The sequence below is a fragment of the Bubalus bubalis genome, chromosome 9 (assembly GCF_019923935.1).
Source record: "Bubalus bubalis isolate 160015118507 breed Murrah chromosome 9, NDDB_SH_1, whole genome shotgun sequence".
Lineage (NCBI taxonomy): Eukaryota > Metazoa > Chordata > Mammalia > Artiodactyla > Bovidae > Bubalus > Bubalus bubalis.
In genome coordinates, this window is record NC_059165.1 from 51,612,367 (window position 1) to 51,632,630 (window position 20,264).

The 20,264-nt window shown below is 39.1% G+C and overlaps 1 protein-coding gene and 1 long non-coding RNA gene across 9 annotated transcripts; both read right to left on the reverse strand.

Moving 5' to 3' along the window:
* Positions 1-1,380: 1,380 nt before the first annotated feature.
* On the reverse strand, positions 1,381-6,717 carry LOC123327532. 3 transcript variants are annotated; one of them, XR_003111359.3, is made up of 3 exons: positions 5,459-6,717; positions 4,515-4,616; positions 1,381-1,496 (listed from the first exon to the last, which is right to left on the reverse strand). It is a non-coding gene; the product is annotated as an uncharacterized LOC123327532 (long non-coding RNA). The 3 variants fall into 3 exon arrangements; XR_003111360.3 differs by having other exon boundaries at positions 5,330-6,717; XR_003111358.3 differs by having other exon boundaries at positions 5,397-6,715.
* A 7,301-nt stretch (positions 6,718-14,018) lies between these two features.
* LOC102401452 (acrosin inhibitor 1) lies at positions 14,019-20,058 on the reverse strand. 6 transcript variants are annotated; one of them, XM_045166565.1, is made up of 5 exons: positions 19,434-20,051; positions 18,899-18,975; positions 18,054-18,085; positions 16,376-16,482; positions 14,504-14,833 (listed from the first exon to the last, which is right to left on the reverse strand). In XM_045166565.1, the coding sequence occupies exons 2-5, from the start codon at positions 18,963-18,965 to the stop codon at positions 14,782-14,784; spliced, it is 258 nt and encodes an 85-aa protein (XP_045022500.1). In that variant the 5' UTR covers positions 18,966-18,975; positions 19,434-20,051; the 3' UTR covers positions 14,504-14,781. The 6 variants fall into 6 exon arrangements, 5 of the variants coding, with proteins under 5 accessions (XP_045022500.1, XP_044803439.2, XP_045022499.1 ...); XM_044947504.2 differs by having other exon boundaries at positions 19,316-20,051; XM_045166564.1 differs by having other exon boundaries at positions 19,382-20,050.
* Positions 20,059-20,264: the final 206 nt, after the last annotated feature.

Genomic DNA, 20,264 nt, shown 5'->3' on the forward strand with positions numbered 1-20,264 from the left:
CTATTTCCTTAATGATAGTTACCAGAAGTATTTGTGTGCTATAATCCAATAATACAACCAAAAAAACAAGAAAGGGTATTTTAATAAAGAGAATGCTATTTAACATTTTATTGATTGAAATATTCAATATTCATGATTACAAATTCCATTAGATTTTCTATTCTCAAACACACAATTAAGATAGGTTTTCAACTACCAATGTATAATTGAAGAAAGAAAATGGAAATCCTTCATTGAGGGGTTCTTGGAGTTGAAAAATTCTCCAACAATGTATATTCTGGCTTGTGTACTACTGAAGGCTTAGTCTGGTCATCTAAGAATTTAAAGCCTTGACTGAAAAGACTAATTGATTGTAGAATCCATAGCAAAATAGGATTGCAATAAAAGCCATAGGAATGTGTAGCTGAGGCAGAGTTAACAACAACCCCAATGACTAAAACCAATATTTCCACTATTTTTTCTGTAAAGAAAGAAACAGAGAAAAAGAAAAATTATTTTTGAAAAATATTTTAAATTGCCGAAGTATTGCACTAAGTGCTTCTCCATGAGAAGAATCTGACTGCGAGAGAGCTAGGAGGGCTATGCTCCCTTCCACAAGCAGCGGGGCCCCTCCCGCCCTCCCTACCCAGCACAGGTCCTCCTGATCCCCTGGGGCTATTTGACTCTCCCTACATGCTCCCTCCTGACTCAACCTGGGAAACTACCCAGACCTCAGGAGGAGGATTAAAGACTGTTTTCCTGGTTCTCTAGAAATAGAAGCCCATCTGGGGATTCAGTGAGAGGAAACACCAGTGAGAGAAAAGGAGGCAGGAAGTAGGATGGCTGGCTGAACCTTCAGACTGGGAATTCCCTCAGGGGGAAGGAGGAAGGCAGGGAGGTTGGGCAGAAGTGTCCTAGACTGCCCTACTCTCTGAGGAAAGTTTGGAGTCTTGTCATGGAGTTCAGAGGACAAAGTGGATCATTAGAGGAGCTCTTTCCTGATATAAATTGCCAATTGTGATGGATTAAAATTTCTGAAGTTGGTAGCATTTCTTGCTCAATTATGCTTGGAGCTTAACTTAGGCCTCTGAAGTAAAGAATTACTTTATATTGGTGACCAGATTGCCAACAGTAAGTGATAGTAATTAAATTAAATTAATGTAATTGGTTTATGCTTGTGGGTAATATCCAGAAGGGATATACTTCAAGGTCAAATAAAACTACTTTTAGGAATATGACTTCAGGGAAAGGTACCAGTGTGTTTCTGTGGCTTTCACAAGAAAGAACAATTGTGTTCCATGTATATTGTGCCTTGACTATCAGAGACATGGATGTTCCTATTATTTTCTGATTGTTTCTTCATTATTTTGGAAGAGGCAGTATTGAGTCTTGTGCTCTTACAGCTTTTTAGTGCAGAAAATGCATTTATTGGCGTACGTTTGGCCATCGGTTGCACAGACTGGATCTACTTCTTTTGTGCAAATATCTGGTTGATCCACATACTCCTTACAATCTGGCTGTTGAACATAAACAGACAAGATAAAATTTTTCAGATGATGAACTTTTTGAATTAAATATTCTTTACTCTTAATACAACATGATATGCATCAAAATCCAATAAATATTTTCTATATTGAGGCTAAAAATAAAAATCAAGTATCAACATCTGATTAGATATAAATATATATATTGATATATATATGATATATATGTATATATTTTTTACTAGCCCAGCGTTATGTTTTAAAAACATACAAATAGCTGGATAAACTTGTTTTACAACCTAACGAGATCTTCCCAACCCAGGGATCGAACCCAGGTCTCCCGCATTGCAGGCAGACGATTTACCATCTGAGCCACCAGGGAAGCTTGCCTCTATTTCTCCTCATACTTGGGTGAGATTTTCCCCATTACCTCATATCACAAAAAATTATAAAAGTGAATGTGTTATGAGTCTCCTTTTTCTCAATCATTTTACTACTATATAATCTGATAGTTTAAATTATCACCATATATGTATGTATTCATGTATATGAGTGTTTGTATACGTGTATTTAGCCATATACATATATATGTAATTTGGTGAGTAATGGCTCTGTAGGTAATACACATAAATAAACAATAATGTATGTATTCTCACATGGCCTGCTTTCTGAATGTCTTAAACACCTTTATTTTTTTAGATGTTTAGAAGTATAGTTGATTTTCTTCACCTCTACGTAATATTTGACCCTGTGACAACATAAAAATTAGTTTACATTCCTCTAAGTAGAAAATTAAAAGATGCTTACTCCTTGGAAGGAAAGTTATGACCAACCTAGATAGCATATTCAAAAGCAGAGACATTGCCAACAAAGGTCCGTCTAGTCAAGGCTATAGTTTTTCCAGTACTCATGTATGGATGTGAGAGTTGGACTGTGAAGAAAGCTGAACACCAAAGAATTGATGCTTTTGAACTGTGGTGTTGGAGAAGACTCTTGAGAATCCCTTGGACTGCAAGGAGATCCAACCAGTCCATCCTAAAGGAGATCAGTCCTGGGTGTTCATTGGAAGGACTGATGTTGAAGCTGACACTCCAATATTTTGGCCACCTGACATGAAGAGCTGACTCATTGGAAAACACCCTGATGCTGGGAAGGATTGAGGGCAGGAGGAGAAGGGGATGACAGAGGATGAGATGGTTGGATGGCATCACCGACTTGATGGACATGGGTTTGGGTGGGCTCTGGGAGTTGGTGATGGACAGGGAAGCCTGGAGTGCTGCAATTCATGGGGTCTCAAAGAGTCAGACACAACTGAGCGACTGAACTGAAGTAGAAAAAAAATTTTTGATCTTCTTGTTTGCTAGGATTATCAATTCTACATTAAAACCACTTTTCAGATGTCTATATATAATAAGGTTTATTCCCAATAATTTTGAATAATGTGATAATTTTACTTTGTATGAAAAGGCAAACAGTTTTATGTGACTGGGAAGATACTATTTCTTGAACTTGGTGGAATAATGACAGTCTGTTAGTTTTTGAAGGAGTATGTTGTACACTTTTTTGGTGAAATTTGCTATTAAAATTTTACATGTAAAATAATTTTTTTTTTCATTTCCCAAATTAATTGCTGTGAACTTGCCCTTTTTTAAGTTTCTCTGGAAGGTGCAAAAGCAGTTTCTGCAGCCAATAGACAAAAGAAAAATTAAAAAGAGGAAGAAGAGGGAAAACAGTGTCTTTAATGGGAAGAACCCACATCTTTTGGGCTTCCCTGGTGGCTCAGATGGTAAAGAATCCGCCTGCAATGCAGGAGACCTGAGTTCAATCCCTGGGTTGGGAAGATCCCCTGGAGGATGGCATGACAACCCACGCCAGTATTCTTTCCTGGAGAATCCCCATGGACCGAGGAGCCTGGTGGGCTACAGTCCATGGGGCTGCAAACAGTCAGGCATGACTGAGTGACTAAGCACACACCCACATCTTTTACTAGCAAAATACTATGTAAGTTGCATACTCAAAATGTCTCACATAATGAGGTGAGGCTTTTGTGGCAGTATTAAAAAAATACTTTCACAAAAGAACTCGAAATCTGGGAACAGAATTCTAAATTCATCTTAATCTGTGAAAAATGACTAAGTACAGTTTAATAATCGCCAGGTCTTTTGGAGATACTATTTTTTTTCATATTTGTACATGACATATTGTTGTCAGAGAAAACAATGCCTTGCCTGTTGTGTGTGTGTGTGTGTTAGTTACTTAGTTGTGTCCAACTCTCTGTGACCCCATGGACTGCAGTCCACCAGGCTCCTCTGTCCACGGGATTCTCCAGGCAAGAATACTGTAGTGGATTGCCTTTTCCTTCTCCAGGGGATCTTCCTGACCCAAGGATTGAACCCAGGTCTCCTGCATTACAGGCAGATTCTTTATCACCTGAGCTATAGGGAAGTCCCTAATATACCTATATGAAGTCACTTAATATGAAGAAGTTAATTACTACTTAATTCTTTCACACTTAGCTCGAGTTTCGTGGACAACTTTCATACCTCACAGTTACTCTACTTTGAAATTGATGGGCTGCCTCTGTTTAAAGGAAGATAAGTTGTCAGCAGAGGGATCAATTAGTTCTCTCCTTACACAAAGTCTTGACTTTAGTGCACTCAGAGCTGGCAAACAATGAATTGGATTGTCAAGGAATATTGGATCTGAGGACAGTATTACTCCCCACACTCTGCATTTAGAAACCATGAAACCTGACCTCCAAAAAGGGGGAAAATTAGATAAATATCTTTGGTCATAAATTATCAAACACCTAAATTCTATTGCTCATTCTAACCATCCCTTCTGTCTCCACCTTTCTAAAGTGGGAAATGAGAAACCAATCTACTGATGCAATTTTTTAAAAGATATTTGTGACATGTCTCATTTCATTTGCCAGTTTAAGTATTACACACCCAGCACAGCAAGTTTCTCCATTCCTGTGTGATAGTAGTTGTTTCCTGCATCTTCTATGATGCTTGAACTGCTTCATCCAGAAGTGAAAAATATACTTACCAGAATAAAGACGAAATGCCAAGCCAATGATGAACATAATGTTGATCCATGATGAGAAGGACATGTTGTTATCAAGTCCGTGGAAGACACCTTTAGGAGTATCTGTAACAGTTGTGCATACCATTTTAGATAGACTCTTAAGCCAATTTCTACTCAAGACATTGCTCCCACCTAGATGGCTGTTTCTTTTGCTTTCCCCACAACCCTATGATTCAATAAAACATGGTGTCATTGTTGGAAGGCTTACCCAGAGACATTTAAGAGAACCCAGGAAATAATGCTATTGACAAAATGGAAAGAACTGATTACTCTCTCAGAAGAAGGACATGTTATCAAGTCTGTGGAAGATACCTTAAAGAGTGTTTGCAACAACGGTACATGACACATTAGGTAGATAGACTCCAGAACTAGGTTCTAGAAAAATTCTTGTTTCTAAAGCAATGACTCCCACCTCCTAGATAACTATTCATTTTACCTTTCCCTTGAACCTACAATTCAATAAAATAAAGTGTCATCGTTGGAAGGCTTCCCCCAGAGACATTTAAGAGAGCCCAGGTATACATGTATACCTGTGGCGGATTCATTTTGATATTTGGCAAAACTAATACAGTTATGTAAAGTTTAAAAATAAAATAAAATTTAAAAAAAAAAAAAAGAGAGAGCCCAGGAAAATAAGTCTGTTAACAAAGTGGAAAGAACTGAGTACTCTCTCAGCTTTTCTGTCAGCCAGCCTGGTTGCCTGTAGTACCAATGCACGTTTGGGTCTCAGTTATTTTCCTCAGGAAATAGAAACAGTTATTTCTGGAAAGACTAACCTGGAGCAGTCCTCCTGGGGTACATGCCAGGGTACCCACATCTTCCTAGAGTCCCCACCTGGCCTACCTGACAGTGAGATAATGGGGAGTGATGTCAGCGGCTCTGGAGACTGTGGCTGTCTTGCTCACCTGCCTCCTCAGCCATCTCCTTCCAGCTCATTCTCTTTTATTGTTCCTCTGGTGAGGAGTTTGATGGGGTAAGATTGATGGCCCAGGACAGATAAGACACAGAGCTATTCTGTGTCCTCAGTGGAAGCTGTAAAGTAGGTCAGGAGAGATGCTTCACAAGTAACCCTCCATTAATCTTCCCTCAGTAGGAGGCTTGGGAACAACTTGATCTCATGTACCCAGAAATATGGGAAGGGTTAGAGATCTTAAGATAGAGAAGAGAGGCAAAAGCTTTCCAAGCATGAGTTGAACAAAGTAAACAGAATCAAGCAGGAAAGAAGAGTCTGGGGATGGTAATTAGATAATTAAGGGCATAAGCTCTCAAAAGTTTTCAAAACTGTTGGCATATTACAGTTACCTAGGAAATGGTAAAAATAATGCATTCACCTTCTGGTAATCAGAATTGTGAATCAATTGTTAGAGGAGTAGACCTGTGAAGTAGAAGTGTAAAAGCTCCCAGAGGAGTTTCATGTGTAGCCAGGTTTTGGGGAAACTTGTCTTGAGGAGACGGTGTAAATATATGGGTTTTTTGTTTGTTTTTAATGGAGATAATTGACATACAACATGACACATATTTAGGGTGTACGATGTGTTGATGTGATCATTTATATATTTCATTATGATTACTGCTGTAGTGTTACCTAACATCTATCATGGTTATTTTTTGCTCTTTGAAATAAGAGCAATGAAGTTTATAACAGAGTACTGTTGACTGTAATCACTACGCTGTGCATTAGATGTCTAAAACTTACTTTCTGGAGCAGGAGAGAGTGAAAGGTGGGGAGTGAAGTTGAGACTGAATGAAGCAATGCCTTAAATTATGGTAAAAATTTGATTTTACATCAGAGATGCTTGGGGATATTTTTGAGATATTTGAGATATCGTAGCCTTTTTTTAAAATGCAGAGATTTTTTTCATTGGTATTTTCTCTTAATCATCTCCTTCAGTCTGACTCAGTAGAAAGAGCACTGCAGGTGAAGGATACAAGTACAAACCCCATGTATCACTGAGTCACCTGGGCTCAATATTCAAACTGCATAATCCACAGTTTTCTTATTATAAATACGAGAGTTATAGTATCTATCTTATATGTTTGTGATAAATGGGGATAAAACATTTAAACTCTCTGTGCTTAAGTTGTATGTTGGATGGTCATTTGTCACCCTAATCCTGCCTGCTACTTTTTGCAGGGAAGAAGTCTAGGATATTTACAAAGAAACTTTGAGATCAATAGTATTTCATGCTAATTTAGTTGAAGAGCTCACATATAACAGTACAGAAAATATTCCTTTACTATAGTACAATGAATATTGTATGTGTACTTCCTCTTTGAATTTTGTACACGGACACCCTCAGGGATGTCTGCGGGAAATCAGTCCTTCTGGGGCAGGACATTTTAGAGAAGAGTAAGCTAAAGTCTAGAGGCGGAGTTGCAGAGAAGCTCTTTATATTCCTTTGATACATATTTGTCAGCAAAGATTAAGAGCAGGAGATAAGGTCTGTGAATCATGGCAGGCTACAAGTATTTTTAATTAACTAGTGAAGATAGTGTTAGGTAGCTAAATTATTTGGTGTAGCTTCATGAAGAAAAAAGTAAGCAAGGAAATGAAAATCTTATAGAATGAAAATTTTTTAAATTTCTAGGATTTCCCTGGTGGTCCAGTGGTTAAAAGTCCACCTGCCAGTGCAGGGGACATGGGTTCGAGCCCTGCTCTGGGAAGATTCCACATGCCAGGAGGCCGCTGAGCTTGTGTGCCACAAGCACTGAGCCTGAGCTCCAGATGGCCTGAATTGAGTTTTGTAAGAAACTACAATTATCATCTTCCAAAATAGTTGTAGCAATTTTGGAGCATTTCCAAATGCTCCACATCTGGCCAACATTTGTTGTTCTCAATGGTGTAGATTGTAGCCATTGTATTAGAAGTGTAATCGTATCTCATTGTTTTTTTATTTGAATTTCTCTGATTACATACATGATTTGAAGTATCTTTTCATGTGATTATTTGCTACCCATATTTCTTCTTTGGTGAGGTGTTTGTTAAGGTCTTTGGCTTATTTTTTAATCTGGTTGTTTGATTTTTATTTTTTTAGTGGAAGTAGTTGATTTACACTATTGTGTTAGTTTCAGGTGTACAGCAAAGTGATTCTGAGACATATATATATATCTATATATATATATCAGTTTATTTCCATTATAGGTTATTTTAAGAACTTTGGGAAATAGATGGGGAAACAGTGGAAACAATGTCAGACTTTATTTTTTTGGGCTCCAAAATCACTACAGATGGTGACTGCAGACATGAAATTAAAAGACGCTTACTCCTTGGAAGGAAAGTTATGACCAATCTAGATAGCATATTGAAAAGCAGAGACATTACTTTGCCAACAAAGGTTCGTCTAGTCAAGGCTATGGTTTTTCCTGTGGTCATGTATGGATGTGAGAGTTGGACTGTGAAGAAGGCTGAGTGCCGAAGAATTGATGCTTTTGAACTGTGGTGTTGCAGAAGACTCGTGAGAGTCCTTTGGACTGCAAGGAGATCCAACCAGTCCATTCTGAAGGAGATCAGCCCTGGGATTTCTTTGGAAGGAATGATGCTAAAGTTGAAACTCCAGTACTTTGGCCACCTCATGCGAAGAGTTGACTCGTTGGAAAAGACTCTGATGCTGGGAGGGATTTGGGGCAGGAGGAGAAGGGGACGACAGAGGATGAGATGGCTGGGTGGCATCACTGACTCGATGGACGTGAGTCTGGGTGAACTCCGGGAGTTGATGATGGACAGGGAGGCCTGGCGTGCTGCGATTCACGGGGTCACAGAGTCGGACATGACTGAGTGACTGAACTGAACTGAACTGAATATAGTTCTGTGTGTTATAGACTAAATTCTTATTGCTTATGGTAGTGTACATCTATTAACCCCATAGTCCTAATTTTTCCTCCCTACTCCTCTCCCGTTGATAACCTTATATTTAATTTCTATACCTGTAAATCTGTTTGTGTATTGTAAATGAATTTATTTACCTTATTTTTTAGATTGCGTATTTAAATATCATACAATATCTGTATTTCTCCATCTGACTTAGTTTGATAACACCTAGGTCCATCCATGTTGCGGAAAGTGGCAGTATTTTATTCTTTATGGCTGTTGTTGTTGTTCAGTTGCCCAGTCGTTTCCAACTCTTTGCAACCTGTGAACTACAGCATGCCAGGCCTCTCTGTCCCTCATCATCTCCCGAAATTTGCCCAGGTTCATGTCCTTTGCATTGGTGATGTCATCCAGCCACCTCATCTTCTGGTGCCCTCTTTTCCTTCTGTCTTCAGTCTTTACCAGCATCAGGGACTTTTCCAATGAGTCAGATTTTCACATCCATCAGATGACCAAAATATTAGCGCTTCAGCTTCAGCATCAGTCCTTCCGACAAGTATTCAGAGTTGACTTCCCTTAAGATTGACTGGTTTCTTCTCCTTGCTGTCCGAGAGACTCTCAGGAGTTTTCTCTAGCACCACAGTTTGAAGGCATCAGTTCTTCACGGATCTGCCTTCTTTATGGTCCAGCTCTCATGTGACCACTGGGAAGACCATAGCCTTGGCTGTAAGGACTTTTGTTGGCAGAATAATCTCTCTGCTTTTCAGCACATCGTCTAGGTTTGTTATAGCTTTCCTCTCAAGATGCACATGTCTCCTGATTTCATGGCTGCAGTGGCCATTCGCAGTGATTTTAGAGCGCAAGAGGAGGAAATATGTTACTACTTCTACCTTTCCCCCGCCTCTATTTGCCATAACTCCAGTACTTTGGCCACTTCATGCAAAGAGTTGACTCATTGGAAAAGACTCTGATGCTGGGAGGGATTGGGGGCAAGAGGAAAAGGGGATGACAGAGGATGAGATGGCTGGATGGCATCACTGACCCAATGGATGTGAGTTTGAATGAACTCCGGGAGTTGGTGATGGACAGGGAGGCCTGGTGTGCTGCGATGCATGGGGTCGCAAAGAGTCGGACATGACTGAGTGACTGATCTGATCTGATCTGAACGGGGCCAGATGCCATGGTCTTAGTTTTTTTAATGTTTAGTTTTAAGCCAGCTCTCTCACTCTCTTCCTTCACCCTCATCAGTTCAGTTCAGTTCAGTCACTCAATCGTGTCTGACTCTTTGTGACCCCATGAACTGCAGCACGCCAGGCCTCCGTGTCCATCACCAACTACTGGAGCCCACCCAAACCCATTTGCATTGAGTTGGTGATGCCATCCAAAAATCTTGTCCTCTGTCGTCCCCTTCTCCTCCTGCCCTCAATCTTTCCCAGCATCAGGGTCTTTTCAAATAAGTCAGCTCTTTGCATCAGGTGGCCAAAGTATTGGAGTTTCAGCTTCAAAATCAGTCCTACCAATGAACACCCAGGACTGATCTCCTTTAGAATGGACTGGTTGGATCTCCTTGCAGTCCAAGGGACTCTCAAGAGTCTTCTCCAAAACCACAGTTCAAAAGCATCAATTCTTCAGTGCTCAGCTTTCTTCACAGTCGAACTCTCACATCCATACCTGACCACTGGAAAAACCATAGCCCGGACCTTTGTGGACAAAGTAATGTCTCTGCTTTTTAATATGCTGGGTTGGTCATAACTGTCCTTCCAAGGAGTAAGCGTCTTTTAATTTCATGGCTGGAATCACCATCTGCAGTGATTTTGGAGCCCAGAAAGATAAAGTCAGGCAGTGTTTCCACTGTTTCCCCATCTATTTGCCATGAAGTGATGGGAACAGATGCCATGATCTTCGTTTTCTGAATGTTGAGCTTTAAGCCAACTTTTTCACTCTCCTCTTTCACTTTCATCAAGAGGCTCTTTAGTTCTTCTTCACTTTCTGCCAAAAGGGTGGTATCATCTGCATATCTGAGGTTATTGATATTTCTCCCAGAAATCTTGATTCCAGTTTGTCTTCCTCCAGCCCAGCATTTCTCATGATGTACTCTTCATATAAGTTAAATAAGCAGGGTGACAATATACAGCCTTGATGTACTCCTTTTCCTATTTGGAACCAGTCTGTTGTTCCATGTCCAGTTCTAACTGTTGCTTCCTGACCTGCATATAGGTTTCTCAAGAGGCAGGTCAAGAGTCTTCCCATCTCTTTCAGAATTTTCCACAGTTTATTGTGATCCATGCAGTCAAAGGTTTTGGCATAGTCAATAAAGTAGAAATAGATGTTTTTCTGGAACTCTCTTGCTTTTTCCATGATCCAGAGGATGTTGGCAATTTGATCTCTGGTTCCTCTGCCTTTTCTAAAACTGGCTTGAACATCTGGAAGTTCATGGTTCACATACTGCTGAAGCCTGGCTTGGAGAATTTTGAGCATTACTTTACTAGCATGTGAGATGAGTGCAATTGTGCAGTAGTTTGAGCATTCTTTGGCATTGCCTTTTTTTGGAATTGGAATGAAAACTGACCTTTTCCAGTAGTGTGGCCACTGTTGAGTTTTCCAAATTTGCTGGCATATTGAGTGCAGCAGTTTCACAGCATCATCTTTCAGGATTTGAAATAGCTCATCTGGAATTCTATGACCTCCACTAGCTTTGTTTGTAGTGATGCTTTCTAAGGCCCACTTGACTTCACGTTCTGGGAGAGAGGTTGAAGTTCACTAAATTTTGAAATATTTTACTTCAAAGGATGCTGTGAAGAATGTTCAAAAGGCAACTCAAACACGGGAGAAAATATTTGCAAGTTGTATATCTAATAAGGGCCTTTTGTGTTATTGTTCAGTCGCTAAGTCATATCTGACTCTTTGTGACCCTGTAAACTGCAGCACACCAGGCTGTCCTGTTCTTCACTATCTCCCTGAGTTTGTTCAAACTCATGTTCATTGAGTCAGTAGTGCAATCCAACCCTCTCATCCTCTGTTGTTTCCTCCTCTTCTTGCTCTTAATCTTCCCCAGCATCAGAGTCTTTTACAACGAATCAGCTCTTTGCATCAGGTCGCCAAAGTATTGGAATTCCAGCTTTAGCACCAGTCCTTCTAATGAATATTCAGGGTTGATTACCTTTGTAAGTGAAAGTCGCTCAGTCATATCTGACTCTTTGCTTCCCCATGGACGGCATAGTCCATGGAATTCTCCAGGCCAGAATACTGGAATGGGTAGCGTTTCCCTTCTCTAGCAGATCTTCCTGACCCAGGAATTGAACCTAGGTCTCCTGCATCACAGGTGGATTCTTTACCAACTGAGCTATGAGGGAAGCCATGATTTCCTTTAGGATTGACTTATTTGATTTTTGAGCCCAAGAAAATGAAATCTGACACTGTTTCTACTTTTCCCCATCTATTTGTCATGAAGTGATAGGACCAGATACCGTGATCTTTGTTTCTTGAATGTTGAGTTTTAAGCTAGCTTTTTCACTCTCCTCTTTCATCTTCATCAAGAGGCTCTTTAGTTCCTCTTCACTTTCTGTCATTAAAGTAGTATCATCTACATATCTGAGGTTGTTGATTTTCTCCCTGCAATCTTGATTCCAGCTTGTGAGTCATCTAGTCCAGCATTTCATATGATGTATTCTGCATATTCATTAAATTTGCAGGGTAACAATAGAGCCTTGACATACTCCTTTCCCAATTTTGAACCAGTCTGTTGTTCCATGTCCAGTTCTAACTGTTGCTTCTTGTCCTGCATACAGGTTTCTCAGGAGGCAATTAATGTGGTCTGGTATTCCCATCTCTTTAAGAACATTCCACAGTTGGTTGTGATCCACACAGTCAAAGGATTTAGTGTCATCAATGAAGCAGGAGTAAATGTGTTTGGGTTTTTTTGGGGGGGGTGGAATTCTCTTGCTTTTTCTATGGTCTATCAGCCTTTTCTAAATCCAGCTTGTATGTTTGGAAGTTTTCAGTTCACATACTCCTGAAGCCTAGCTTGAAGAATTATCTTGCTAGCGTGTGAAATGAGTGCAATTGTATGGTAATTTGAATATTCTTTGGCATTGCTTTTCTTTGGGATTGGAATTAAAACTAACCTTTTCCAGTCCTGTGGCCACTGCTGAGTTTTCCATATTTGCTGGCATAATGAGTGCAGTACTTTCACAGCATCATCTTTTAGGATTTGAAATAGCTCAGCTGGTTGCTAGTGCCTAGAAACCAAGTTATATAAAGAACTCTACCAAATCAAAAAAAGGAATTTTAAGAACTTAACTTTTAAAATTCAGCATTCAAAAAACTAAGCTCATGGCATCCAGTTCCAATACTTCATGGTAAATAGATGGGGAAAAGTAGAAACAGTGACAGGTTTTATTTTCTTGGGCTCCATTGCAGTAGCCACTGTGGACAATGACAGCCATGAAATTAAAAGATGTCTGCTTCTTGGAAGGAAAGCTATGACAAACCCAAAAAGCATATTCAGAAGCAGAAATATCGCTTTGCTGACAAAATCTGTATAGTCAGACAATGGTTTTTCCAGGAGTCATGCATGGATGTAGATTTGTAGCATAAAGAAGGCTGAGCCCTGTAGAATTGATGCTTTCGAATGTGGTGCTGGACAAGACTCTTGCAAGTCCCTTGGATAGCAAGGAGATCAAACCAGTCAATCCTAAATGAAATCAACCTTGAGTTTTCATTGGAAGGACTGATGCTGAGAGCTGACTCATTTGAGAAGACTCTGATGCTGGGAAGGATTAAAGGCAGGAATACAGTGGGTGACAGAGGATGAGAGGGTTGGATGGCATCACTGATACAAAGGACATGAGTTGAGCAAACTCCAGGAGATAGGGAAGGACAGGGTAGCCTCGCATGCTGCAATTCATGGGGTCTCAAAGATTCAGACATGACTTAGTAACTGAAGAACAACAATTTTTTTAAAAGGCAAAGAATTTAAATAGACATTTCTCTAGAGAAGTTATGCAAGTGGCACATGAAAAAACATTAAACACTGTTAATCATAAGGGCATGTAAATCCAACCCCAATTGAATATTAATTCACACCCACTGGGATAAATATAATTATTTTAAAATAATAAAATTATGATTTGGTTTGAGAATATGGAGAAATTGGAACTTTTTTACAACCCTCATGAGGAAGGAAAGGGTCCCCTCTCTGTTGCAAACAGTTTCACTGTTCCCTCAAAAAATATTAAAGATAACATTATCTCTACATTTCTTTTACTATAATAAAGCTTTAAATGAGCAGTGGGCCCCTTAGTCAATGTCTACTTCTTGTTAGTGGGAGATGGAAAGTAGTGGAAAGCCATCATCAGACTTAGACTAACTTAGACTAGAAATGGATAGCCTAGGCTGAGGAAAGCAGTCCCATCTAGCATTAGAATATTACTCAACTACCTTTCAGTGGAAACCCACTCCAGTACTCTTGCCTCCATCCCATAGATGGAGGAGCCTGGTAGGCTGCAGTCCAGGGGATCGCGAAGAGTCGGACACGACTGAGCGACTTCACTTTCACTTTTCACTTTCATGCATTGGAGAAGGAAATGGCAACCCACTCCAGTGTTCTTGCTTGGAGAATCCCAGGGATGGAGGAGCCTGGTGGGCTGTCATCTATGGGGTCACACAGAGTCAGACACGACTGAAGCGACTTAGCAGCAGCAGCAACTACCTTTGGGCTTATTTATGAAAGAGAAAGAAAATAACGTGTAAAAGTTTTCCCAAGCTTCAGAAATCCTATGCTATCTTTGAATAGATTTTTCAACTAATTCAATTACAGAACTTAAGTTCTAATTGATTATTTAACTAATTAAGGTTCTTATTGTTTAACATTTGTGGTCATAACATTAACCTTAAGTGCTTATTAGAATTCAACTTCCTGGTCCCTTTTTCTTGGAGAATTTGATTCAATAGGATAGAAAGGAGCCCAACAGTTTGTACTTTTGGTAAATACCAAATATTTTTGAAATAGTTCAAATTTTCATCTTTGAAAATATTGAAAATATATTTGATTATAGTTACCAAGTGTATGCACATATCCTAACCCCTTATTGAAAGAAAGGATGTTTTAATAAAGATAACATCATTATTAACATTTTAATGAGTGAAATATTTATTATTTTAAATTACACTAGCTTTTATATATCAAGCATGCAAGTGACATTAGTTTTTCAAACTACCATTGAATAAATTGAACACAAAGAATGAAAATCCTGAAATCATAAAAATTAATTTTGGAAAGAATCTGAATGCTCTATATTCTATCAATAGCTCTTGTTTCATAGAATTGACATGGTCAGGTCTGATTGAGAAGACTCTAATTGCCTGTAGAATGCACCACAAAATGTAATTACAATAAAAACCAATTTATGAGCTGCTTTATCAATATTCACATTCACCAAAATGTTGAAAATGAATATCGGCATCATTATTCCTATAAAGAAAGAGAGGAAACAATTAGAGTTTTAAGGAAGAAATAAAGTACATTACACTTTAAAAAAATTAAAAAGGATATTAATAGAAAAACTGGTGAAATCCAAACAAATTCTGCAGATTAGTTAATACTGATAAACCAAAGTTAATTTGTTACTTTTGACATGTGTGCCAGGTTTCCATAAGGAGTTAATCTTAGGAGAAACTGGATAAAGGATACAAAAACTGGGTACTATCTTTGAAATTTCTCTGTAAAACTAAAATTACTCCACCATAAATTTTTATTTAAAAGGGAATATTTTAAACTCCCAGTGTAGTATCACTGAGAAAATTACACTCAATGCTGTAAGTTCTACCATAGATTGTACAGATTGGAGTCATTTCTGTGGTACAGAAATGTAGATAATATGCATGCAGAATAGAGTTTGGATGCTAAACATAAAAACTCCAAAAATCTTTTCAATAAGGAGGATTTGAAAATGGAACAAGGTAGAGTGGCTGTGTTCCACTTGCAGAAGCAACTGGACTCTGCTTGCTCCTAGAGCCGGTTCCCATCTGGGGCCACTTCACTCTTCCTGTGCACTCAGTCCTGATTCAGGTTTGGGACCCACCCAGATCTGAGAGAGGAGAGACTGGAGACTATCTCAGCAGTCCTCCAGAAACACATGCCTCTTTGGGGATTAAATGTGCAAAGATTTTGTGAGAGGAAATACCCCCTGAGAGGAAATGAGGCAGGAGGTAGAAGGCTGGCTGAACCTTTAGACTGCAGACTGTCTCAGAGGAAGGAGGCAGAAAGGGAGATTAGATAGAGGTGCTCTAGAACGCCCCATTCTTCAGGGAAGATTTGGAGGCTGTCATAGTGGCTCAGATGGTAAAGCATCTGCCTGCACTGTAGGAGACCCGAGTTTGATTCCTTGGTCGGAAAGATCCCCTTGAGAAGGGAATGGCAACCACTCCAGTATTCTTGTCTGGAAAATTGCATGGACAGAGGAACCTGGCAGACTACAGTTCATGGGATCACAAAGGGTCGGACATGACTGAGTGACTAACACACACAGAGAGTTTTTGACACATAGTCAACCTTGACAGGAGTCCCTTTCTAACATGAATGGGCTGATTATGATAAATTTCTGAATTCAGTGGTCTGTTTGGTTCTTGAACAATTATGCTCCCTTCAGCTGGAAGTCTGCAAGGGTCAGTCACATGGCCACCACACAGAGCTATCATTCTGCATCTGGGCTTTGGAATTACATTCTATTGGTTGTTAGTCTGCCATTAGTAACTCATAATTAAGTTAAATTAATTGTTTACACATTTGTACAATATCAATCAAAGTTGTTGATAGCTCAAACACAAAATTACTTTCAGAAACAAGAACTTCAGGGAAAGAAAAAAGAGTGGCCTCTAATATTTAACAATGACCTTACAGTTATTTTCTATATATATATTGTGCCTTGGTACAATCAGCAACACAGATTTACCATCACCTTGTAATGATTTCTTCATACCTTGGAAGACCAAATATTTACTATTGTGTACTTACATCTTTTCATTGCAGAAAGTACATTCATTGCTGTAGGTTTTTGCATCACTGGCACAGATTGGATTGTATTCTCTGGTGCAAGCTTCTGTATACACTTTACAGTCTGGCTGTTAAATGCAGAGACAACATAAAATTCATCAGGGAATGAAAGTCTGAGTAAAATTTGTTTAGTCTTGATATGAAGTGCCATGCGAGAAAATTGGAAATGTATTTTATATTTAGGTTTTAAAAAATAATAATTTATTTATTTTTAGCCTTGCCGGGTCTTTGTTGCTAAGTGGGCTTTTTCCAGCTGTGGTGAGTGAGGACTACTCGAGCTGCAGTTCGTGGGCTTCTGACTGTGGGGCTTCTCTTGCTGCAGCGCATGGACTCTAGGACATGTGGGCTTCAGGAGCTGTGGTTCCCAGGCTCTAGAGCACAGGCTCGATAGTTATGGCATGCAGGCTTGGCTGCTCTGTGGTATGTGGGATCTTCCCTGTTCAGGGATCGAACCCATGTCTCCTGAATTGGCAGACAGATTCTTTACCACTCGGAGAAGGCAATGGCAACCCACTCCAGTCCTCTTGCCTGGAAAATCCCATGGGCGGAGGAGCCTGGTAGGCTGCAGTCCATGGGGTTGGGAAGAGTCGAACACGACTGAGCGACTTCCCTTTCTTTACCACTGGGTCACCAGGGAAGCAACCTATGTTTAGTTTTAAAAACTACTATCTATAACACTAGAACTTATAAAACTAACACATATCCCACTTAAAAGTAAAATATTATTGTCTTCATAAACCTGCTATAATTTTTTAAAGAGGTCATAAAACTGGCTAAATGTGTTTTTGTAATTTAGTGACCATCATCTTTACTTCCCTTTCAAACTCAAGAAGAAATCATGAAATTAGATTGTTCTTTTTCTTATTCCCATTCTTGATAATTCCAACTAAATCTATGTATTTGTGCATGTGTGTGTATATGTGTGTGTGTGTATATCTCTATCTATCTATCTATCTATACAGAAGATACAAATGCAGTTTGTTTACTGTTGACAGTTTTGGTAATTGACATAATAAAAAATACTGTATATCTGCTTATAGTATCTACTTTTTAAACATGTGATTCTGTTTATTCAGATATTTAGAGCTATAGGCTTTTTTTTACCTTTATGTAATATCATACTATGTGGATCTATAGAAATTTTCATCTTAAATATATATTTAGGTTGATTCTTTTTCCTTTGTTATGCTAAGATGAACACTACTATTCTAAACACCTTCAACCCTTCTCAGATGCTTGTATGAAGCAACATTTATGCCCATTAATTAAATTTTTGTGTACCAGGATATGCACATTTTTATGTTGTCTATATAATGACAGATAGCTTTGTATGGCTAAGTTTCTATTTTTTGACCTTGTTGTAATACTGCTGCTGCTGCTGCTGCTGCTAAGTCACTTCAGTCGTGTCCGATTCTGTGCGACCCCATAGACAGCAGCCCACCAGGCTCCCCCGTCCCTGGGATTCTCCAGGCAAGAATACTGGAGTGGGTTGCCATTTCCTTCTCTGGTTGTAATACTATCTTTTTAGTTTTGGAAAGACCTCTCTGATGCACAATTTTTGATGAATTTTGCTGTTAAAATTTATAATATATGAAAGTTGATTGCTTATCTTTTTCAACCTGCACCTGTATTAACTTACCGGAAATCTGAAATCAGGTTCAAAATAAATTTCTGCAACCAACACATGGGTAAAAAAAGAAAGTTAAAAATGAAGGAGGAGTGGGGGAAGGGGCAAGGGAGGAGAGGGAAAGGAAGATGGAGAGGGAAGAGAAAGGGAAGAGGAGGAGAAGAAAGAAATAGAAGGAGTAGGGAGGGAGAAAGAGGAAGAGAAAGGGAAGGGGGAAAGAAGAATCAATTTTAGTAAACAAGGCCCATATTTATTAGTAGCAGAAACATGTGCACATTAAATATTAGAGACTCCACAACTAATGAAGCAAGACTTTCCTGTCATTAACAAAACAAAAAAAAATCATAAAACAATACCAAATTTGGAAATATTTTATTATTATTTATTATTCAATTATTGTAACTCTGTGAAAATTAATGCAACGTATTTTTGAATTCCAAACAGCTTTCTTTGAAAGTATCATAAGGGATTCAGATTGAATGATAATCAGAATATCAAGCAATACTAGATCTAGAAAAGATCATTTCTCCCCCCAGGTTTGCCTTTAACAATCTGACTGCCAGAAAGAAAAATAATATAGGTCATGTTCAATAGTTGTAGACAAAGAGCAAAATTCTAGCGCTCACTCTAACCTGCTCTACTCTGTCTCTACTTGTCCAAAACAGGAGATGAGAAAAAGCAACCCACTGATGCCTTTTTCAAAAGACATTTGTAATATGCCCTTTTTCACTTTATCAGTTTAAGATTTACAAGCCCAGTAAAAAAACAACCTCCTTCATTCCTAGTTTAGAGAAGTTGTTTCCCATAATTTCTAAGATATGTAAAATATTTCACTTTGTACTGGAAAATTCACTCACCAGAATAAAGAGGAAATACCAAGGCAATGATGAAAATAGCTTTGATCCATGATAAGAAGAGAGACATTTTGTCAGGTCTGTGGAAGGAAACTGACATGTGTATAGCACAGAGACAAATTTCTATTTCTAGATGAAAGTGTCTTATGATATAGAAACCTCTCCAGCCCCAGATTCCTAATTATAGTGGGCTATTCCCTTCTCTCTTCCCTTAACCCACAGAAGCAGCATGACACACATGTGAACAGAAGGCCTTGCACAGACTTGCAAGAAATGCTAGAGCAGGTCCTCTTTGTCCACTTAAGAAGGAATCAACCTTTGGCTCAGCCCACAAGGAGCCTGGCTGCATTTAAAGGAGTACGCACTTAGGAAGTTCAGTTTTTCCTCAGAAAATAGAAAGTTATTTTAGGAAGGACTGACCTGGAGCGGTCCTCATTGCAGTGTGACACGCCAGGGCTGCCTCCATAGCATCCCCGCCTGACCTACCTGACACAGAGAAGGGGGTAGAAAGCAAGGGCAGCAGCTCCAGGGACTGCACCTGTTTCTATTTCCTTTTCTTCTCAACTACTTCCCCCAGCCGAGCAGTCTCCTTTATTGGGCTGTTGGTGAGGAGCCTTGTTGGGGGAAACAGATGGTCCCCGGCAGATAAGACTCTGAGGTTTTCTGTATTCTTCCTCACAAAGATCTCACACAGATCATCTCTCTATAGGAGGTCTGGAGCAATTTTATCTGATGAACCCAGAACTATGAGGACTGGAGAAAGAAATACAAAAAATGATAGATCTTAAGATAGAGAAGAGATGTGGAAACTTTTCAGGCTATTGCGTTGGAGAGAACAAGAGAATCAAAGTCTAGGAGAGTCTTGTGAACTATAATCAAACACATGCCGAGAGCCTCTATTTCATGACAGAGCACTGTAGACTTAAGATTTATTGTAAATTTAAACTCTCCTTAAAGTTTAAATTTAAACTTTTTATGTTGATAATTGTAGATTTATTACATAGAGTTGTCAGAAATAAGAGAGGTTCTCCTGTATCTTTTAACAAGTTTCTCCCAGTGGGAATGTCTTATAGGATTACAGTACAAAGTCCCCACCAGGAATTGACATCAGCTGGAGACCTTTTATCAGTGTTGGTTATCAACACCAAGACTGTGAATCAATTATTGAATTTATGAGATCTGGGCAATGGTATGTTTGCAAAGCTCCCAGATGAGTATTGGGACAGTTTTGGAACCCCGAACTTACATAATGTTATATGTCAACTATATCTCAATAAAACTAGAGAAAATAAAAGGCTCATTGGAGTGAGGTTGAGTCCACGTGGAGCAATGCCTTAAATTCTATAATAAGGTAAGTGGGTGACATTGG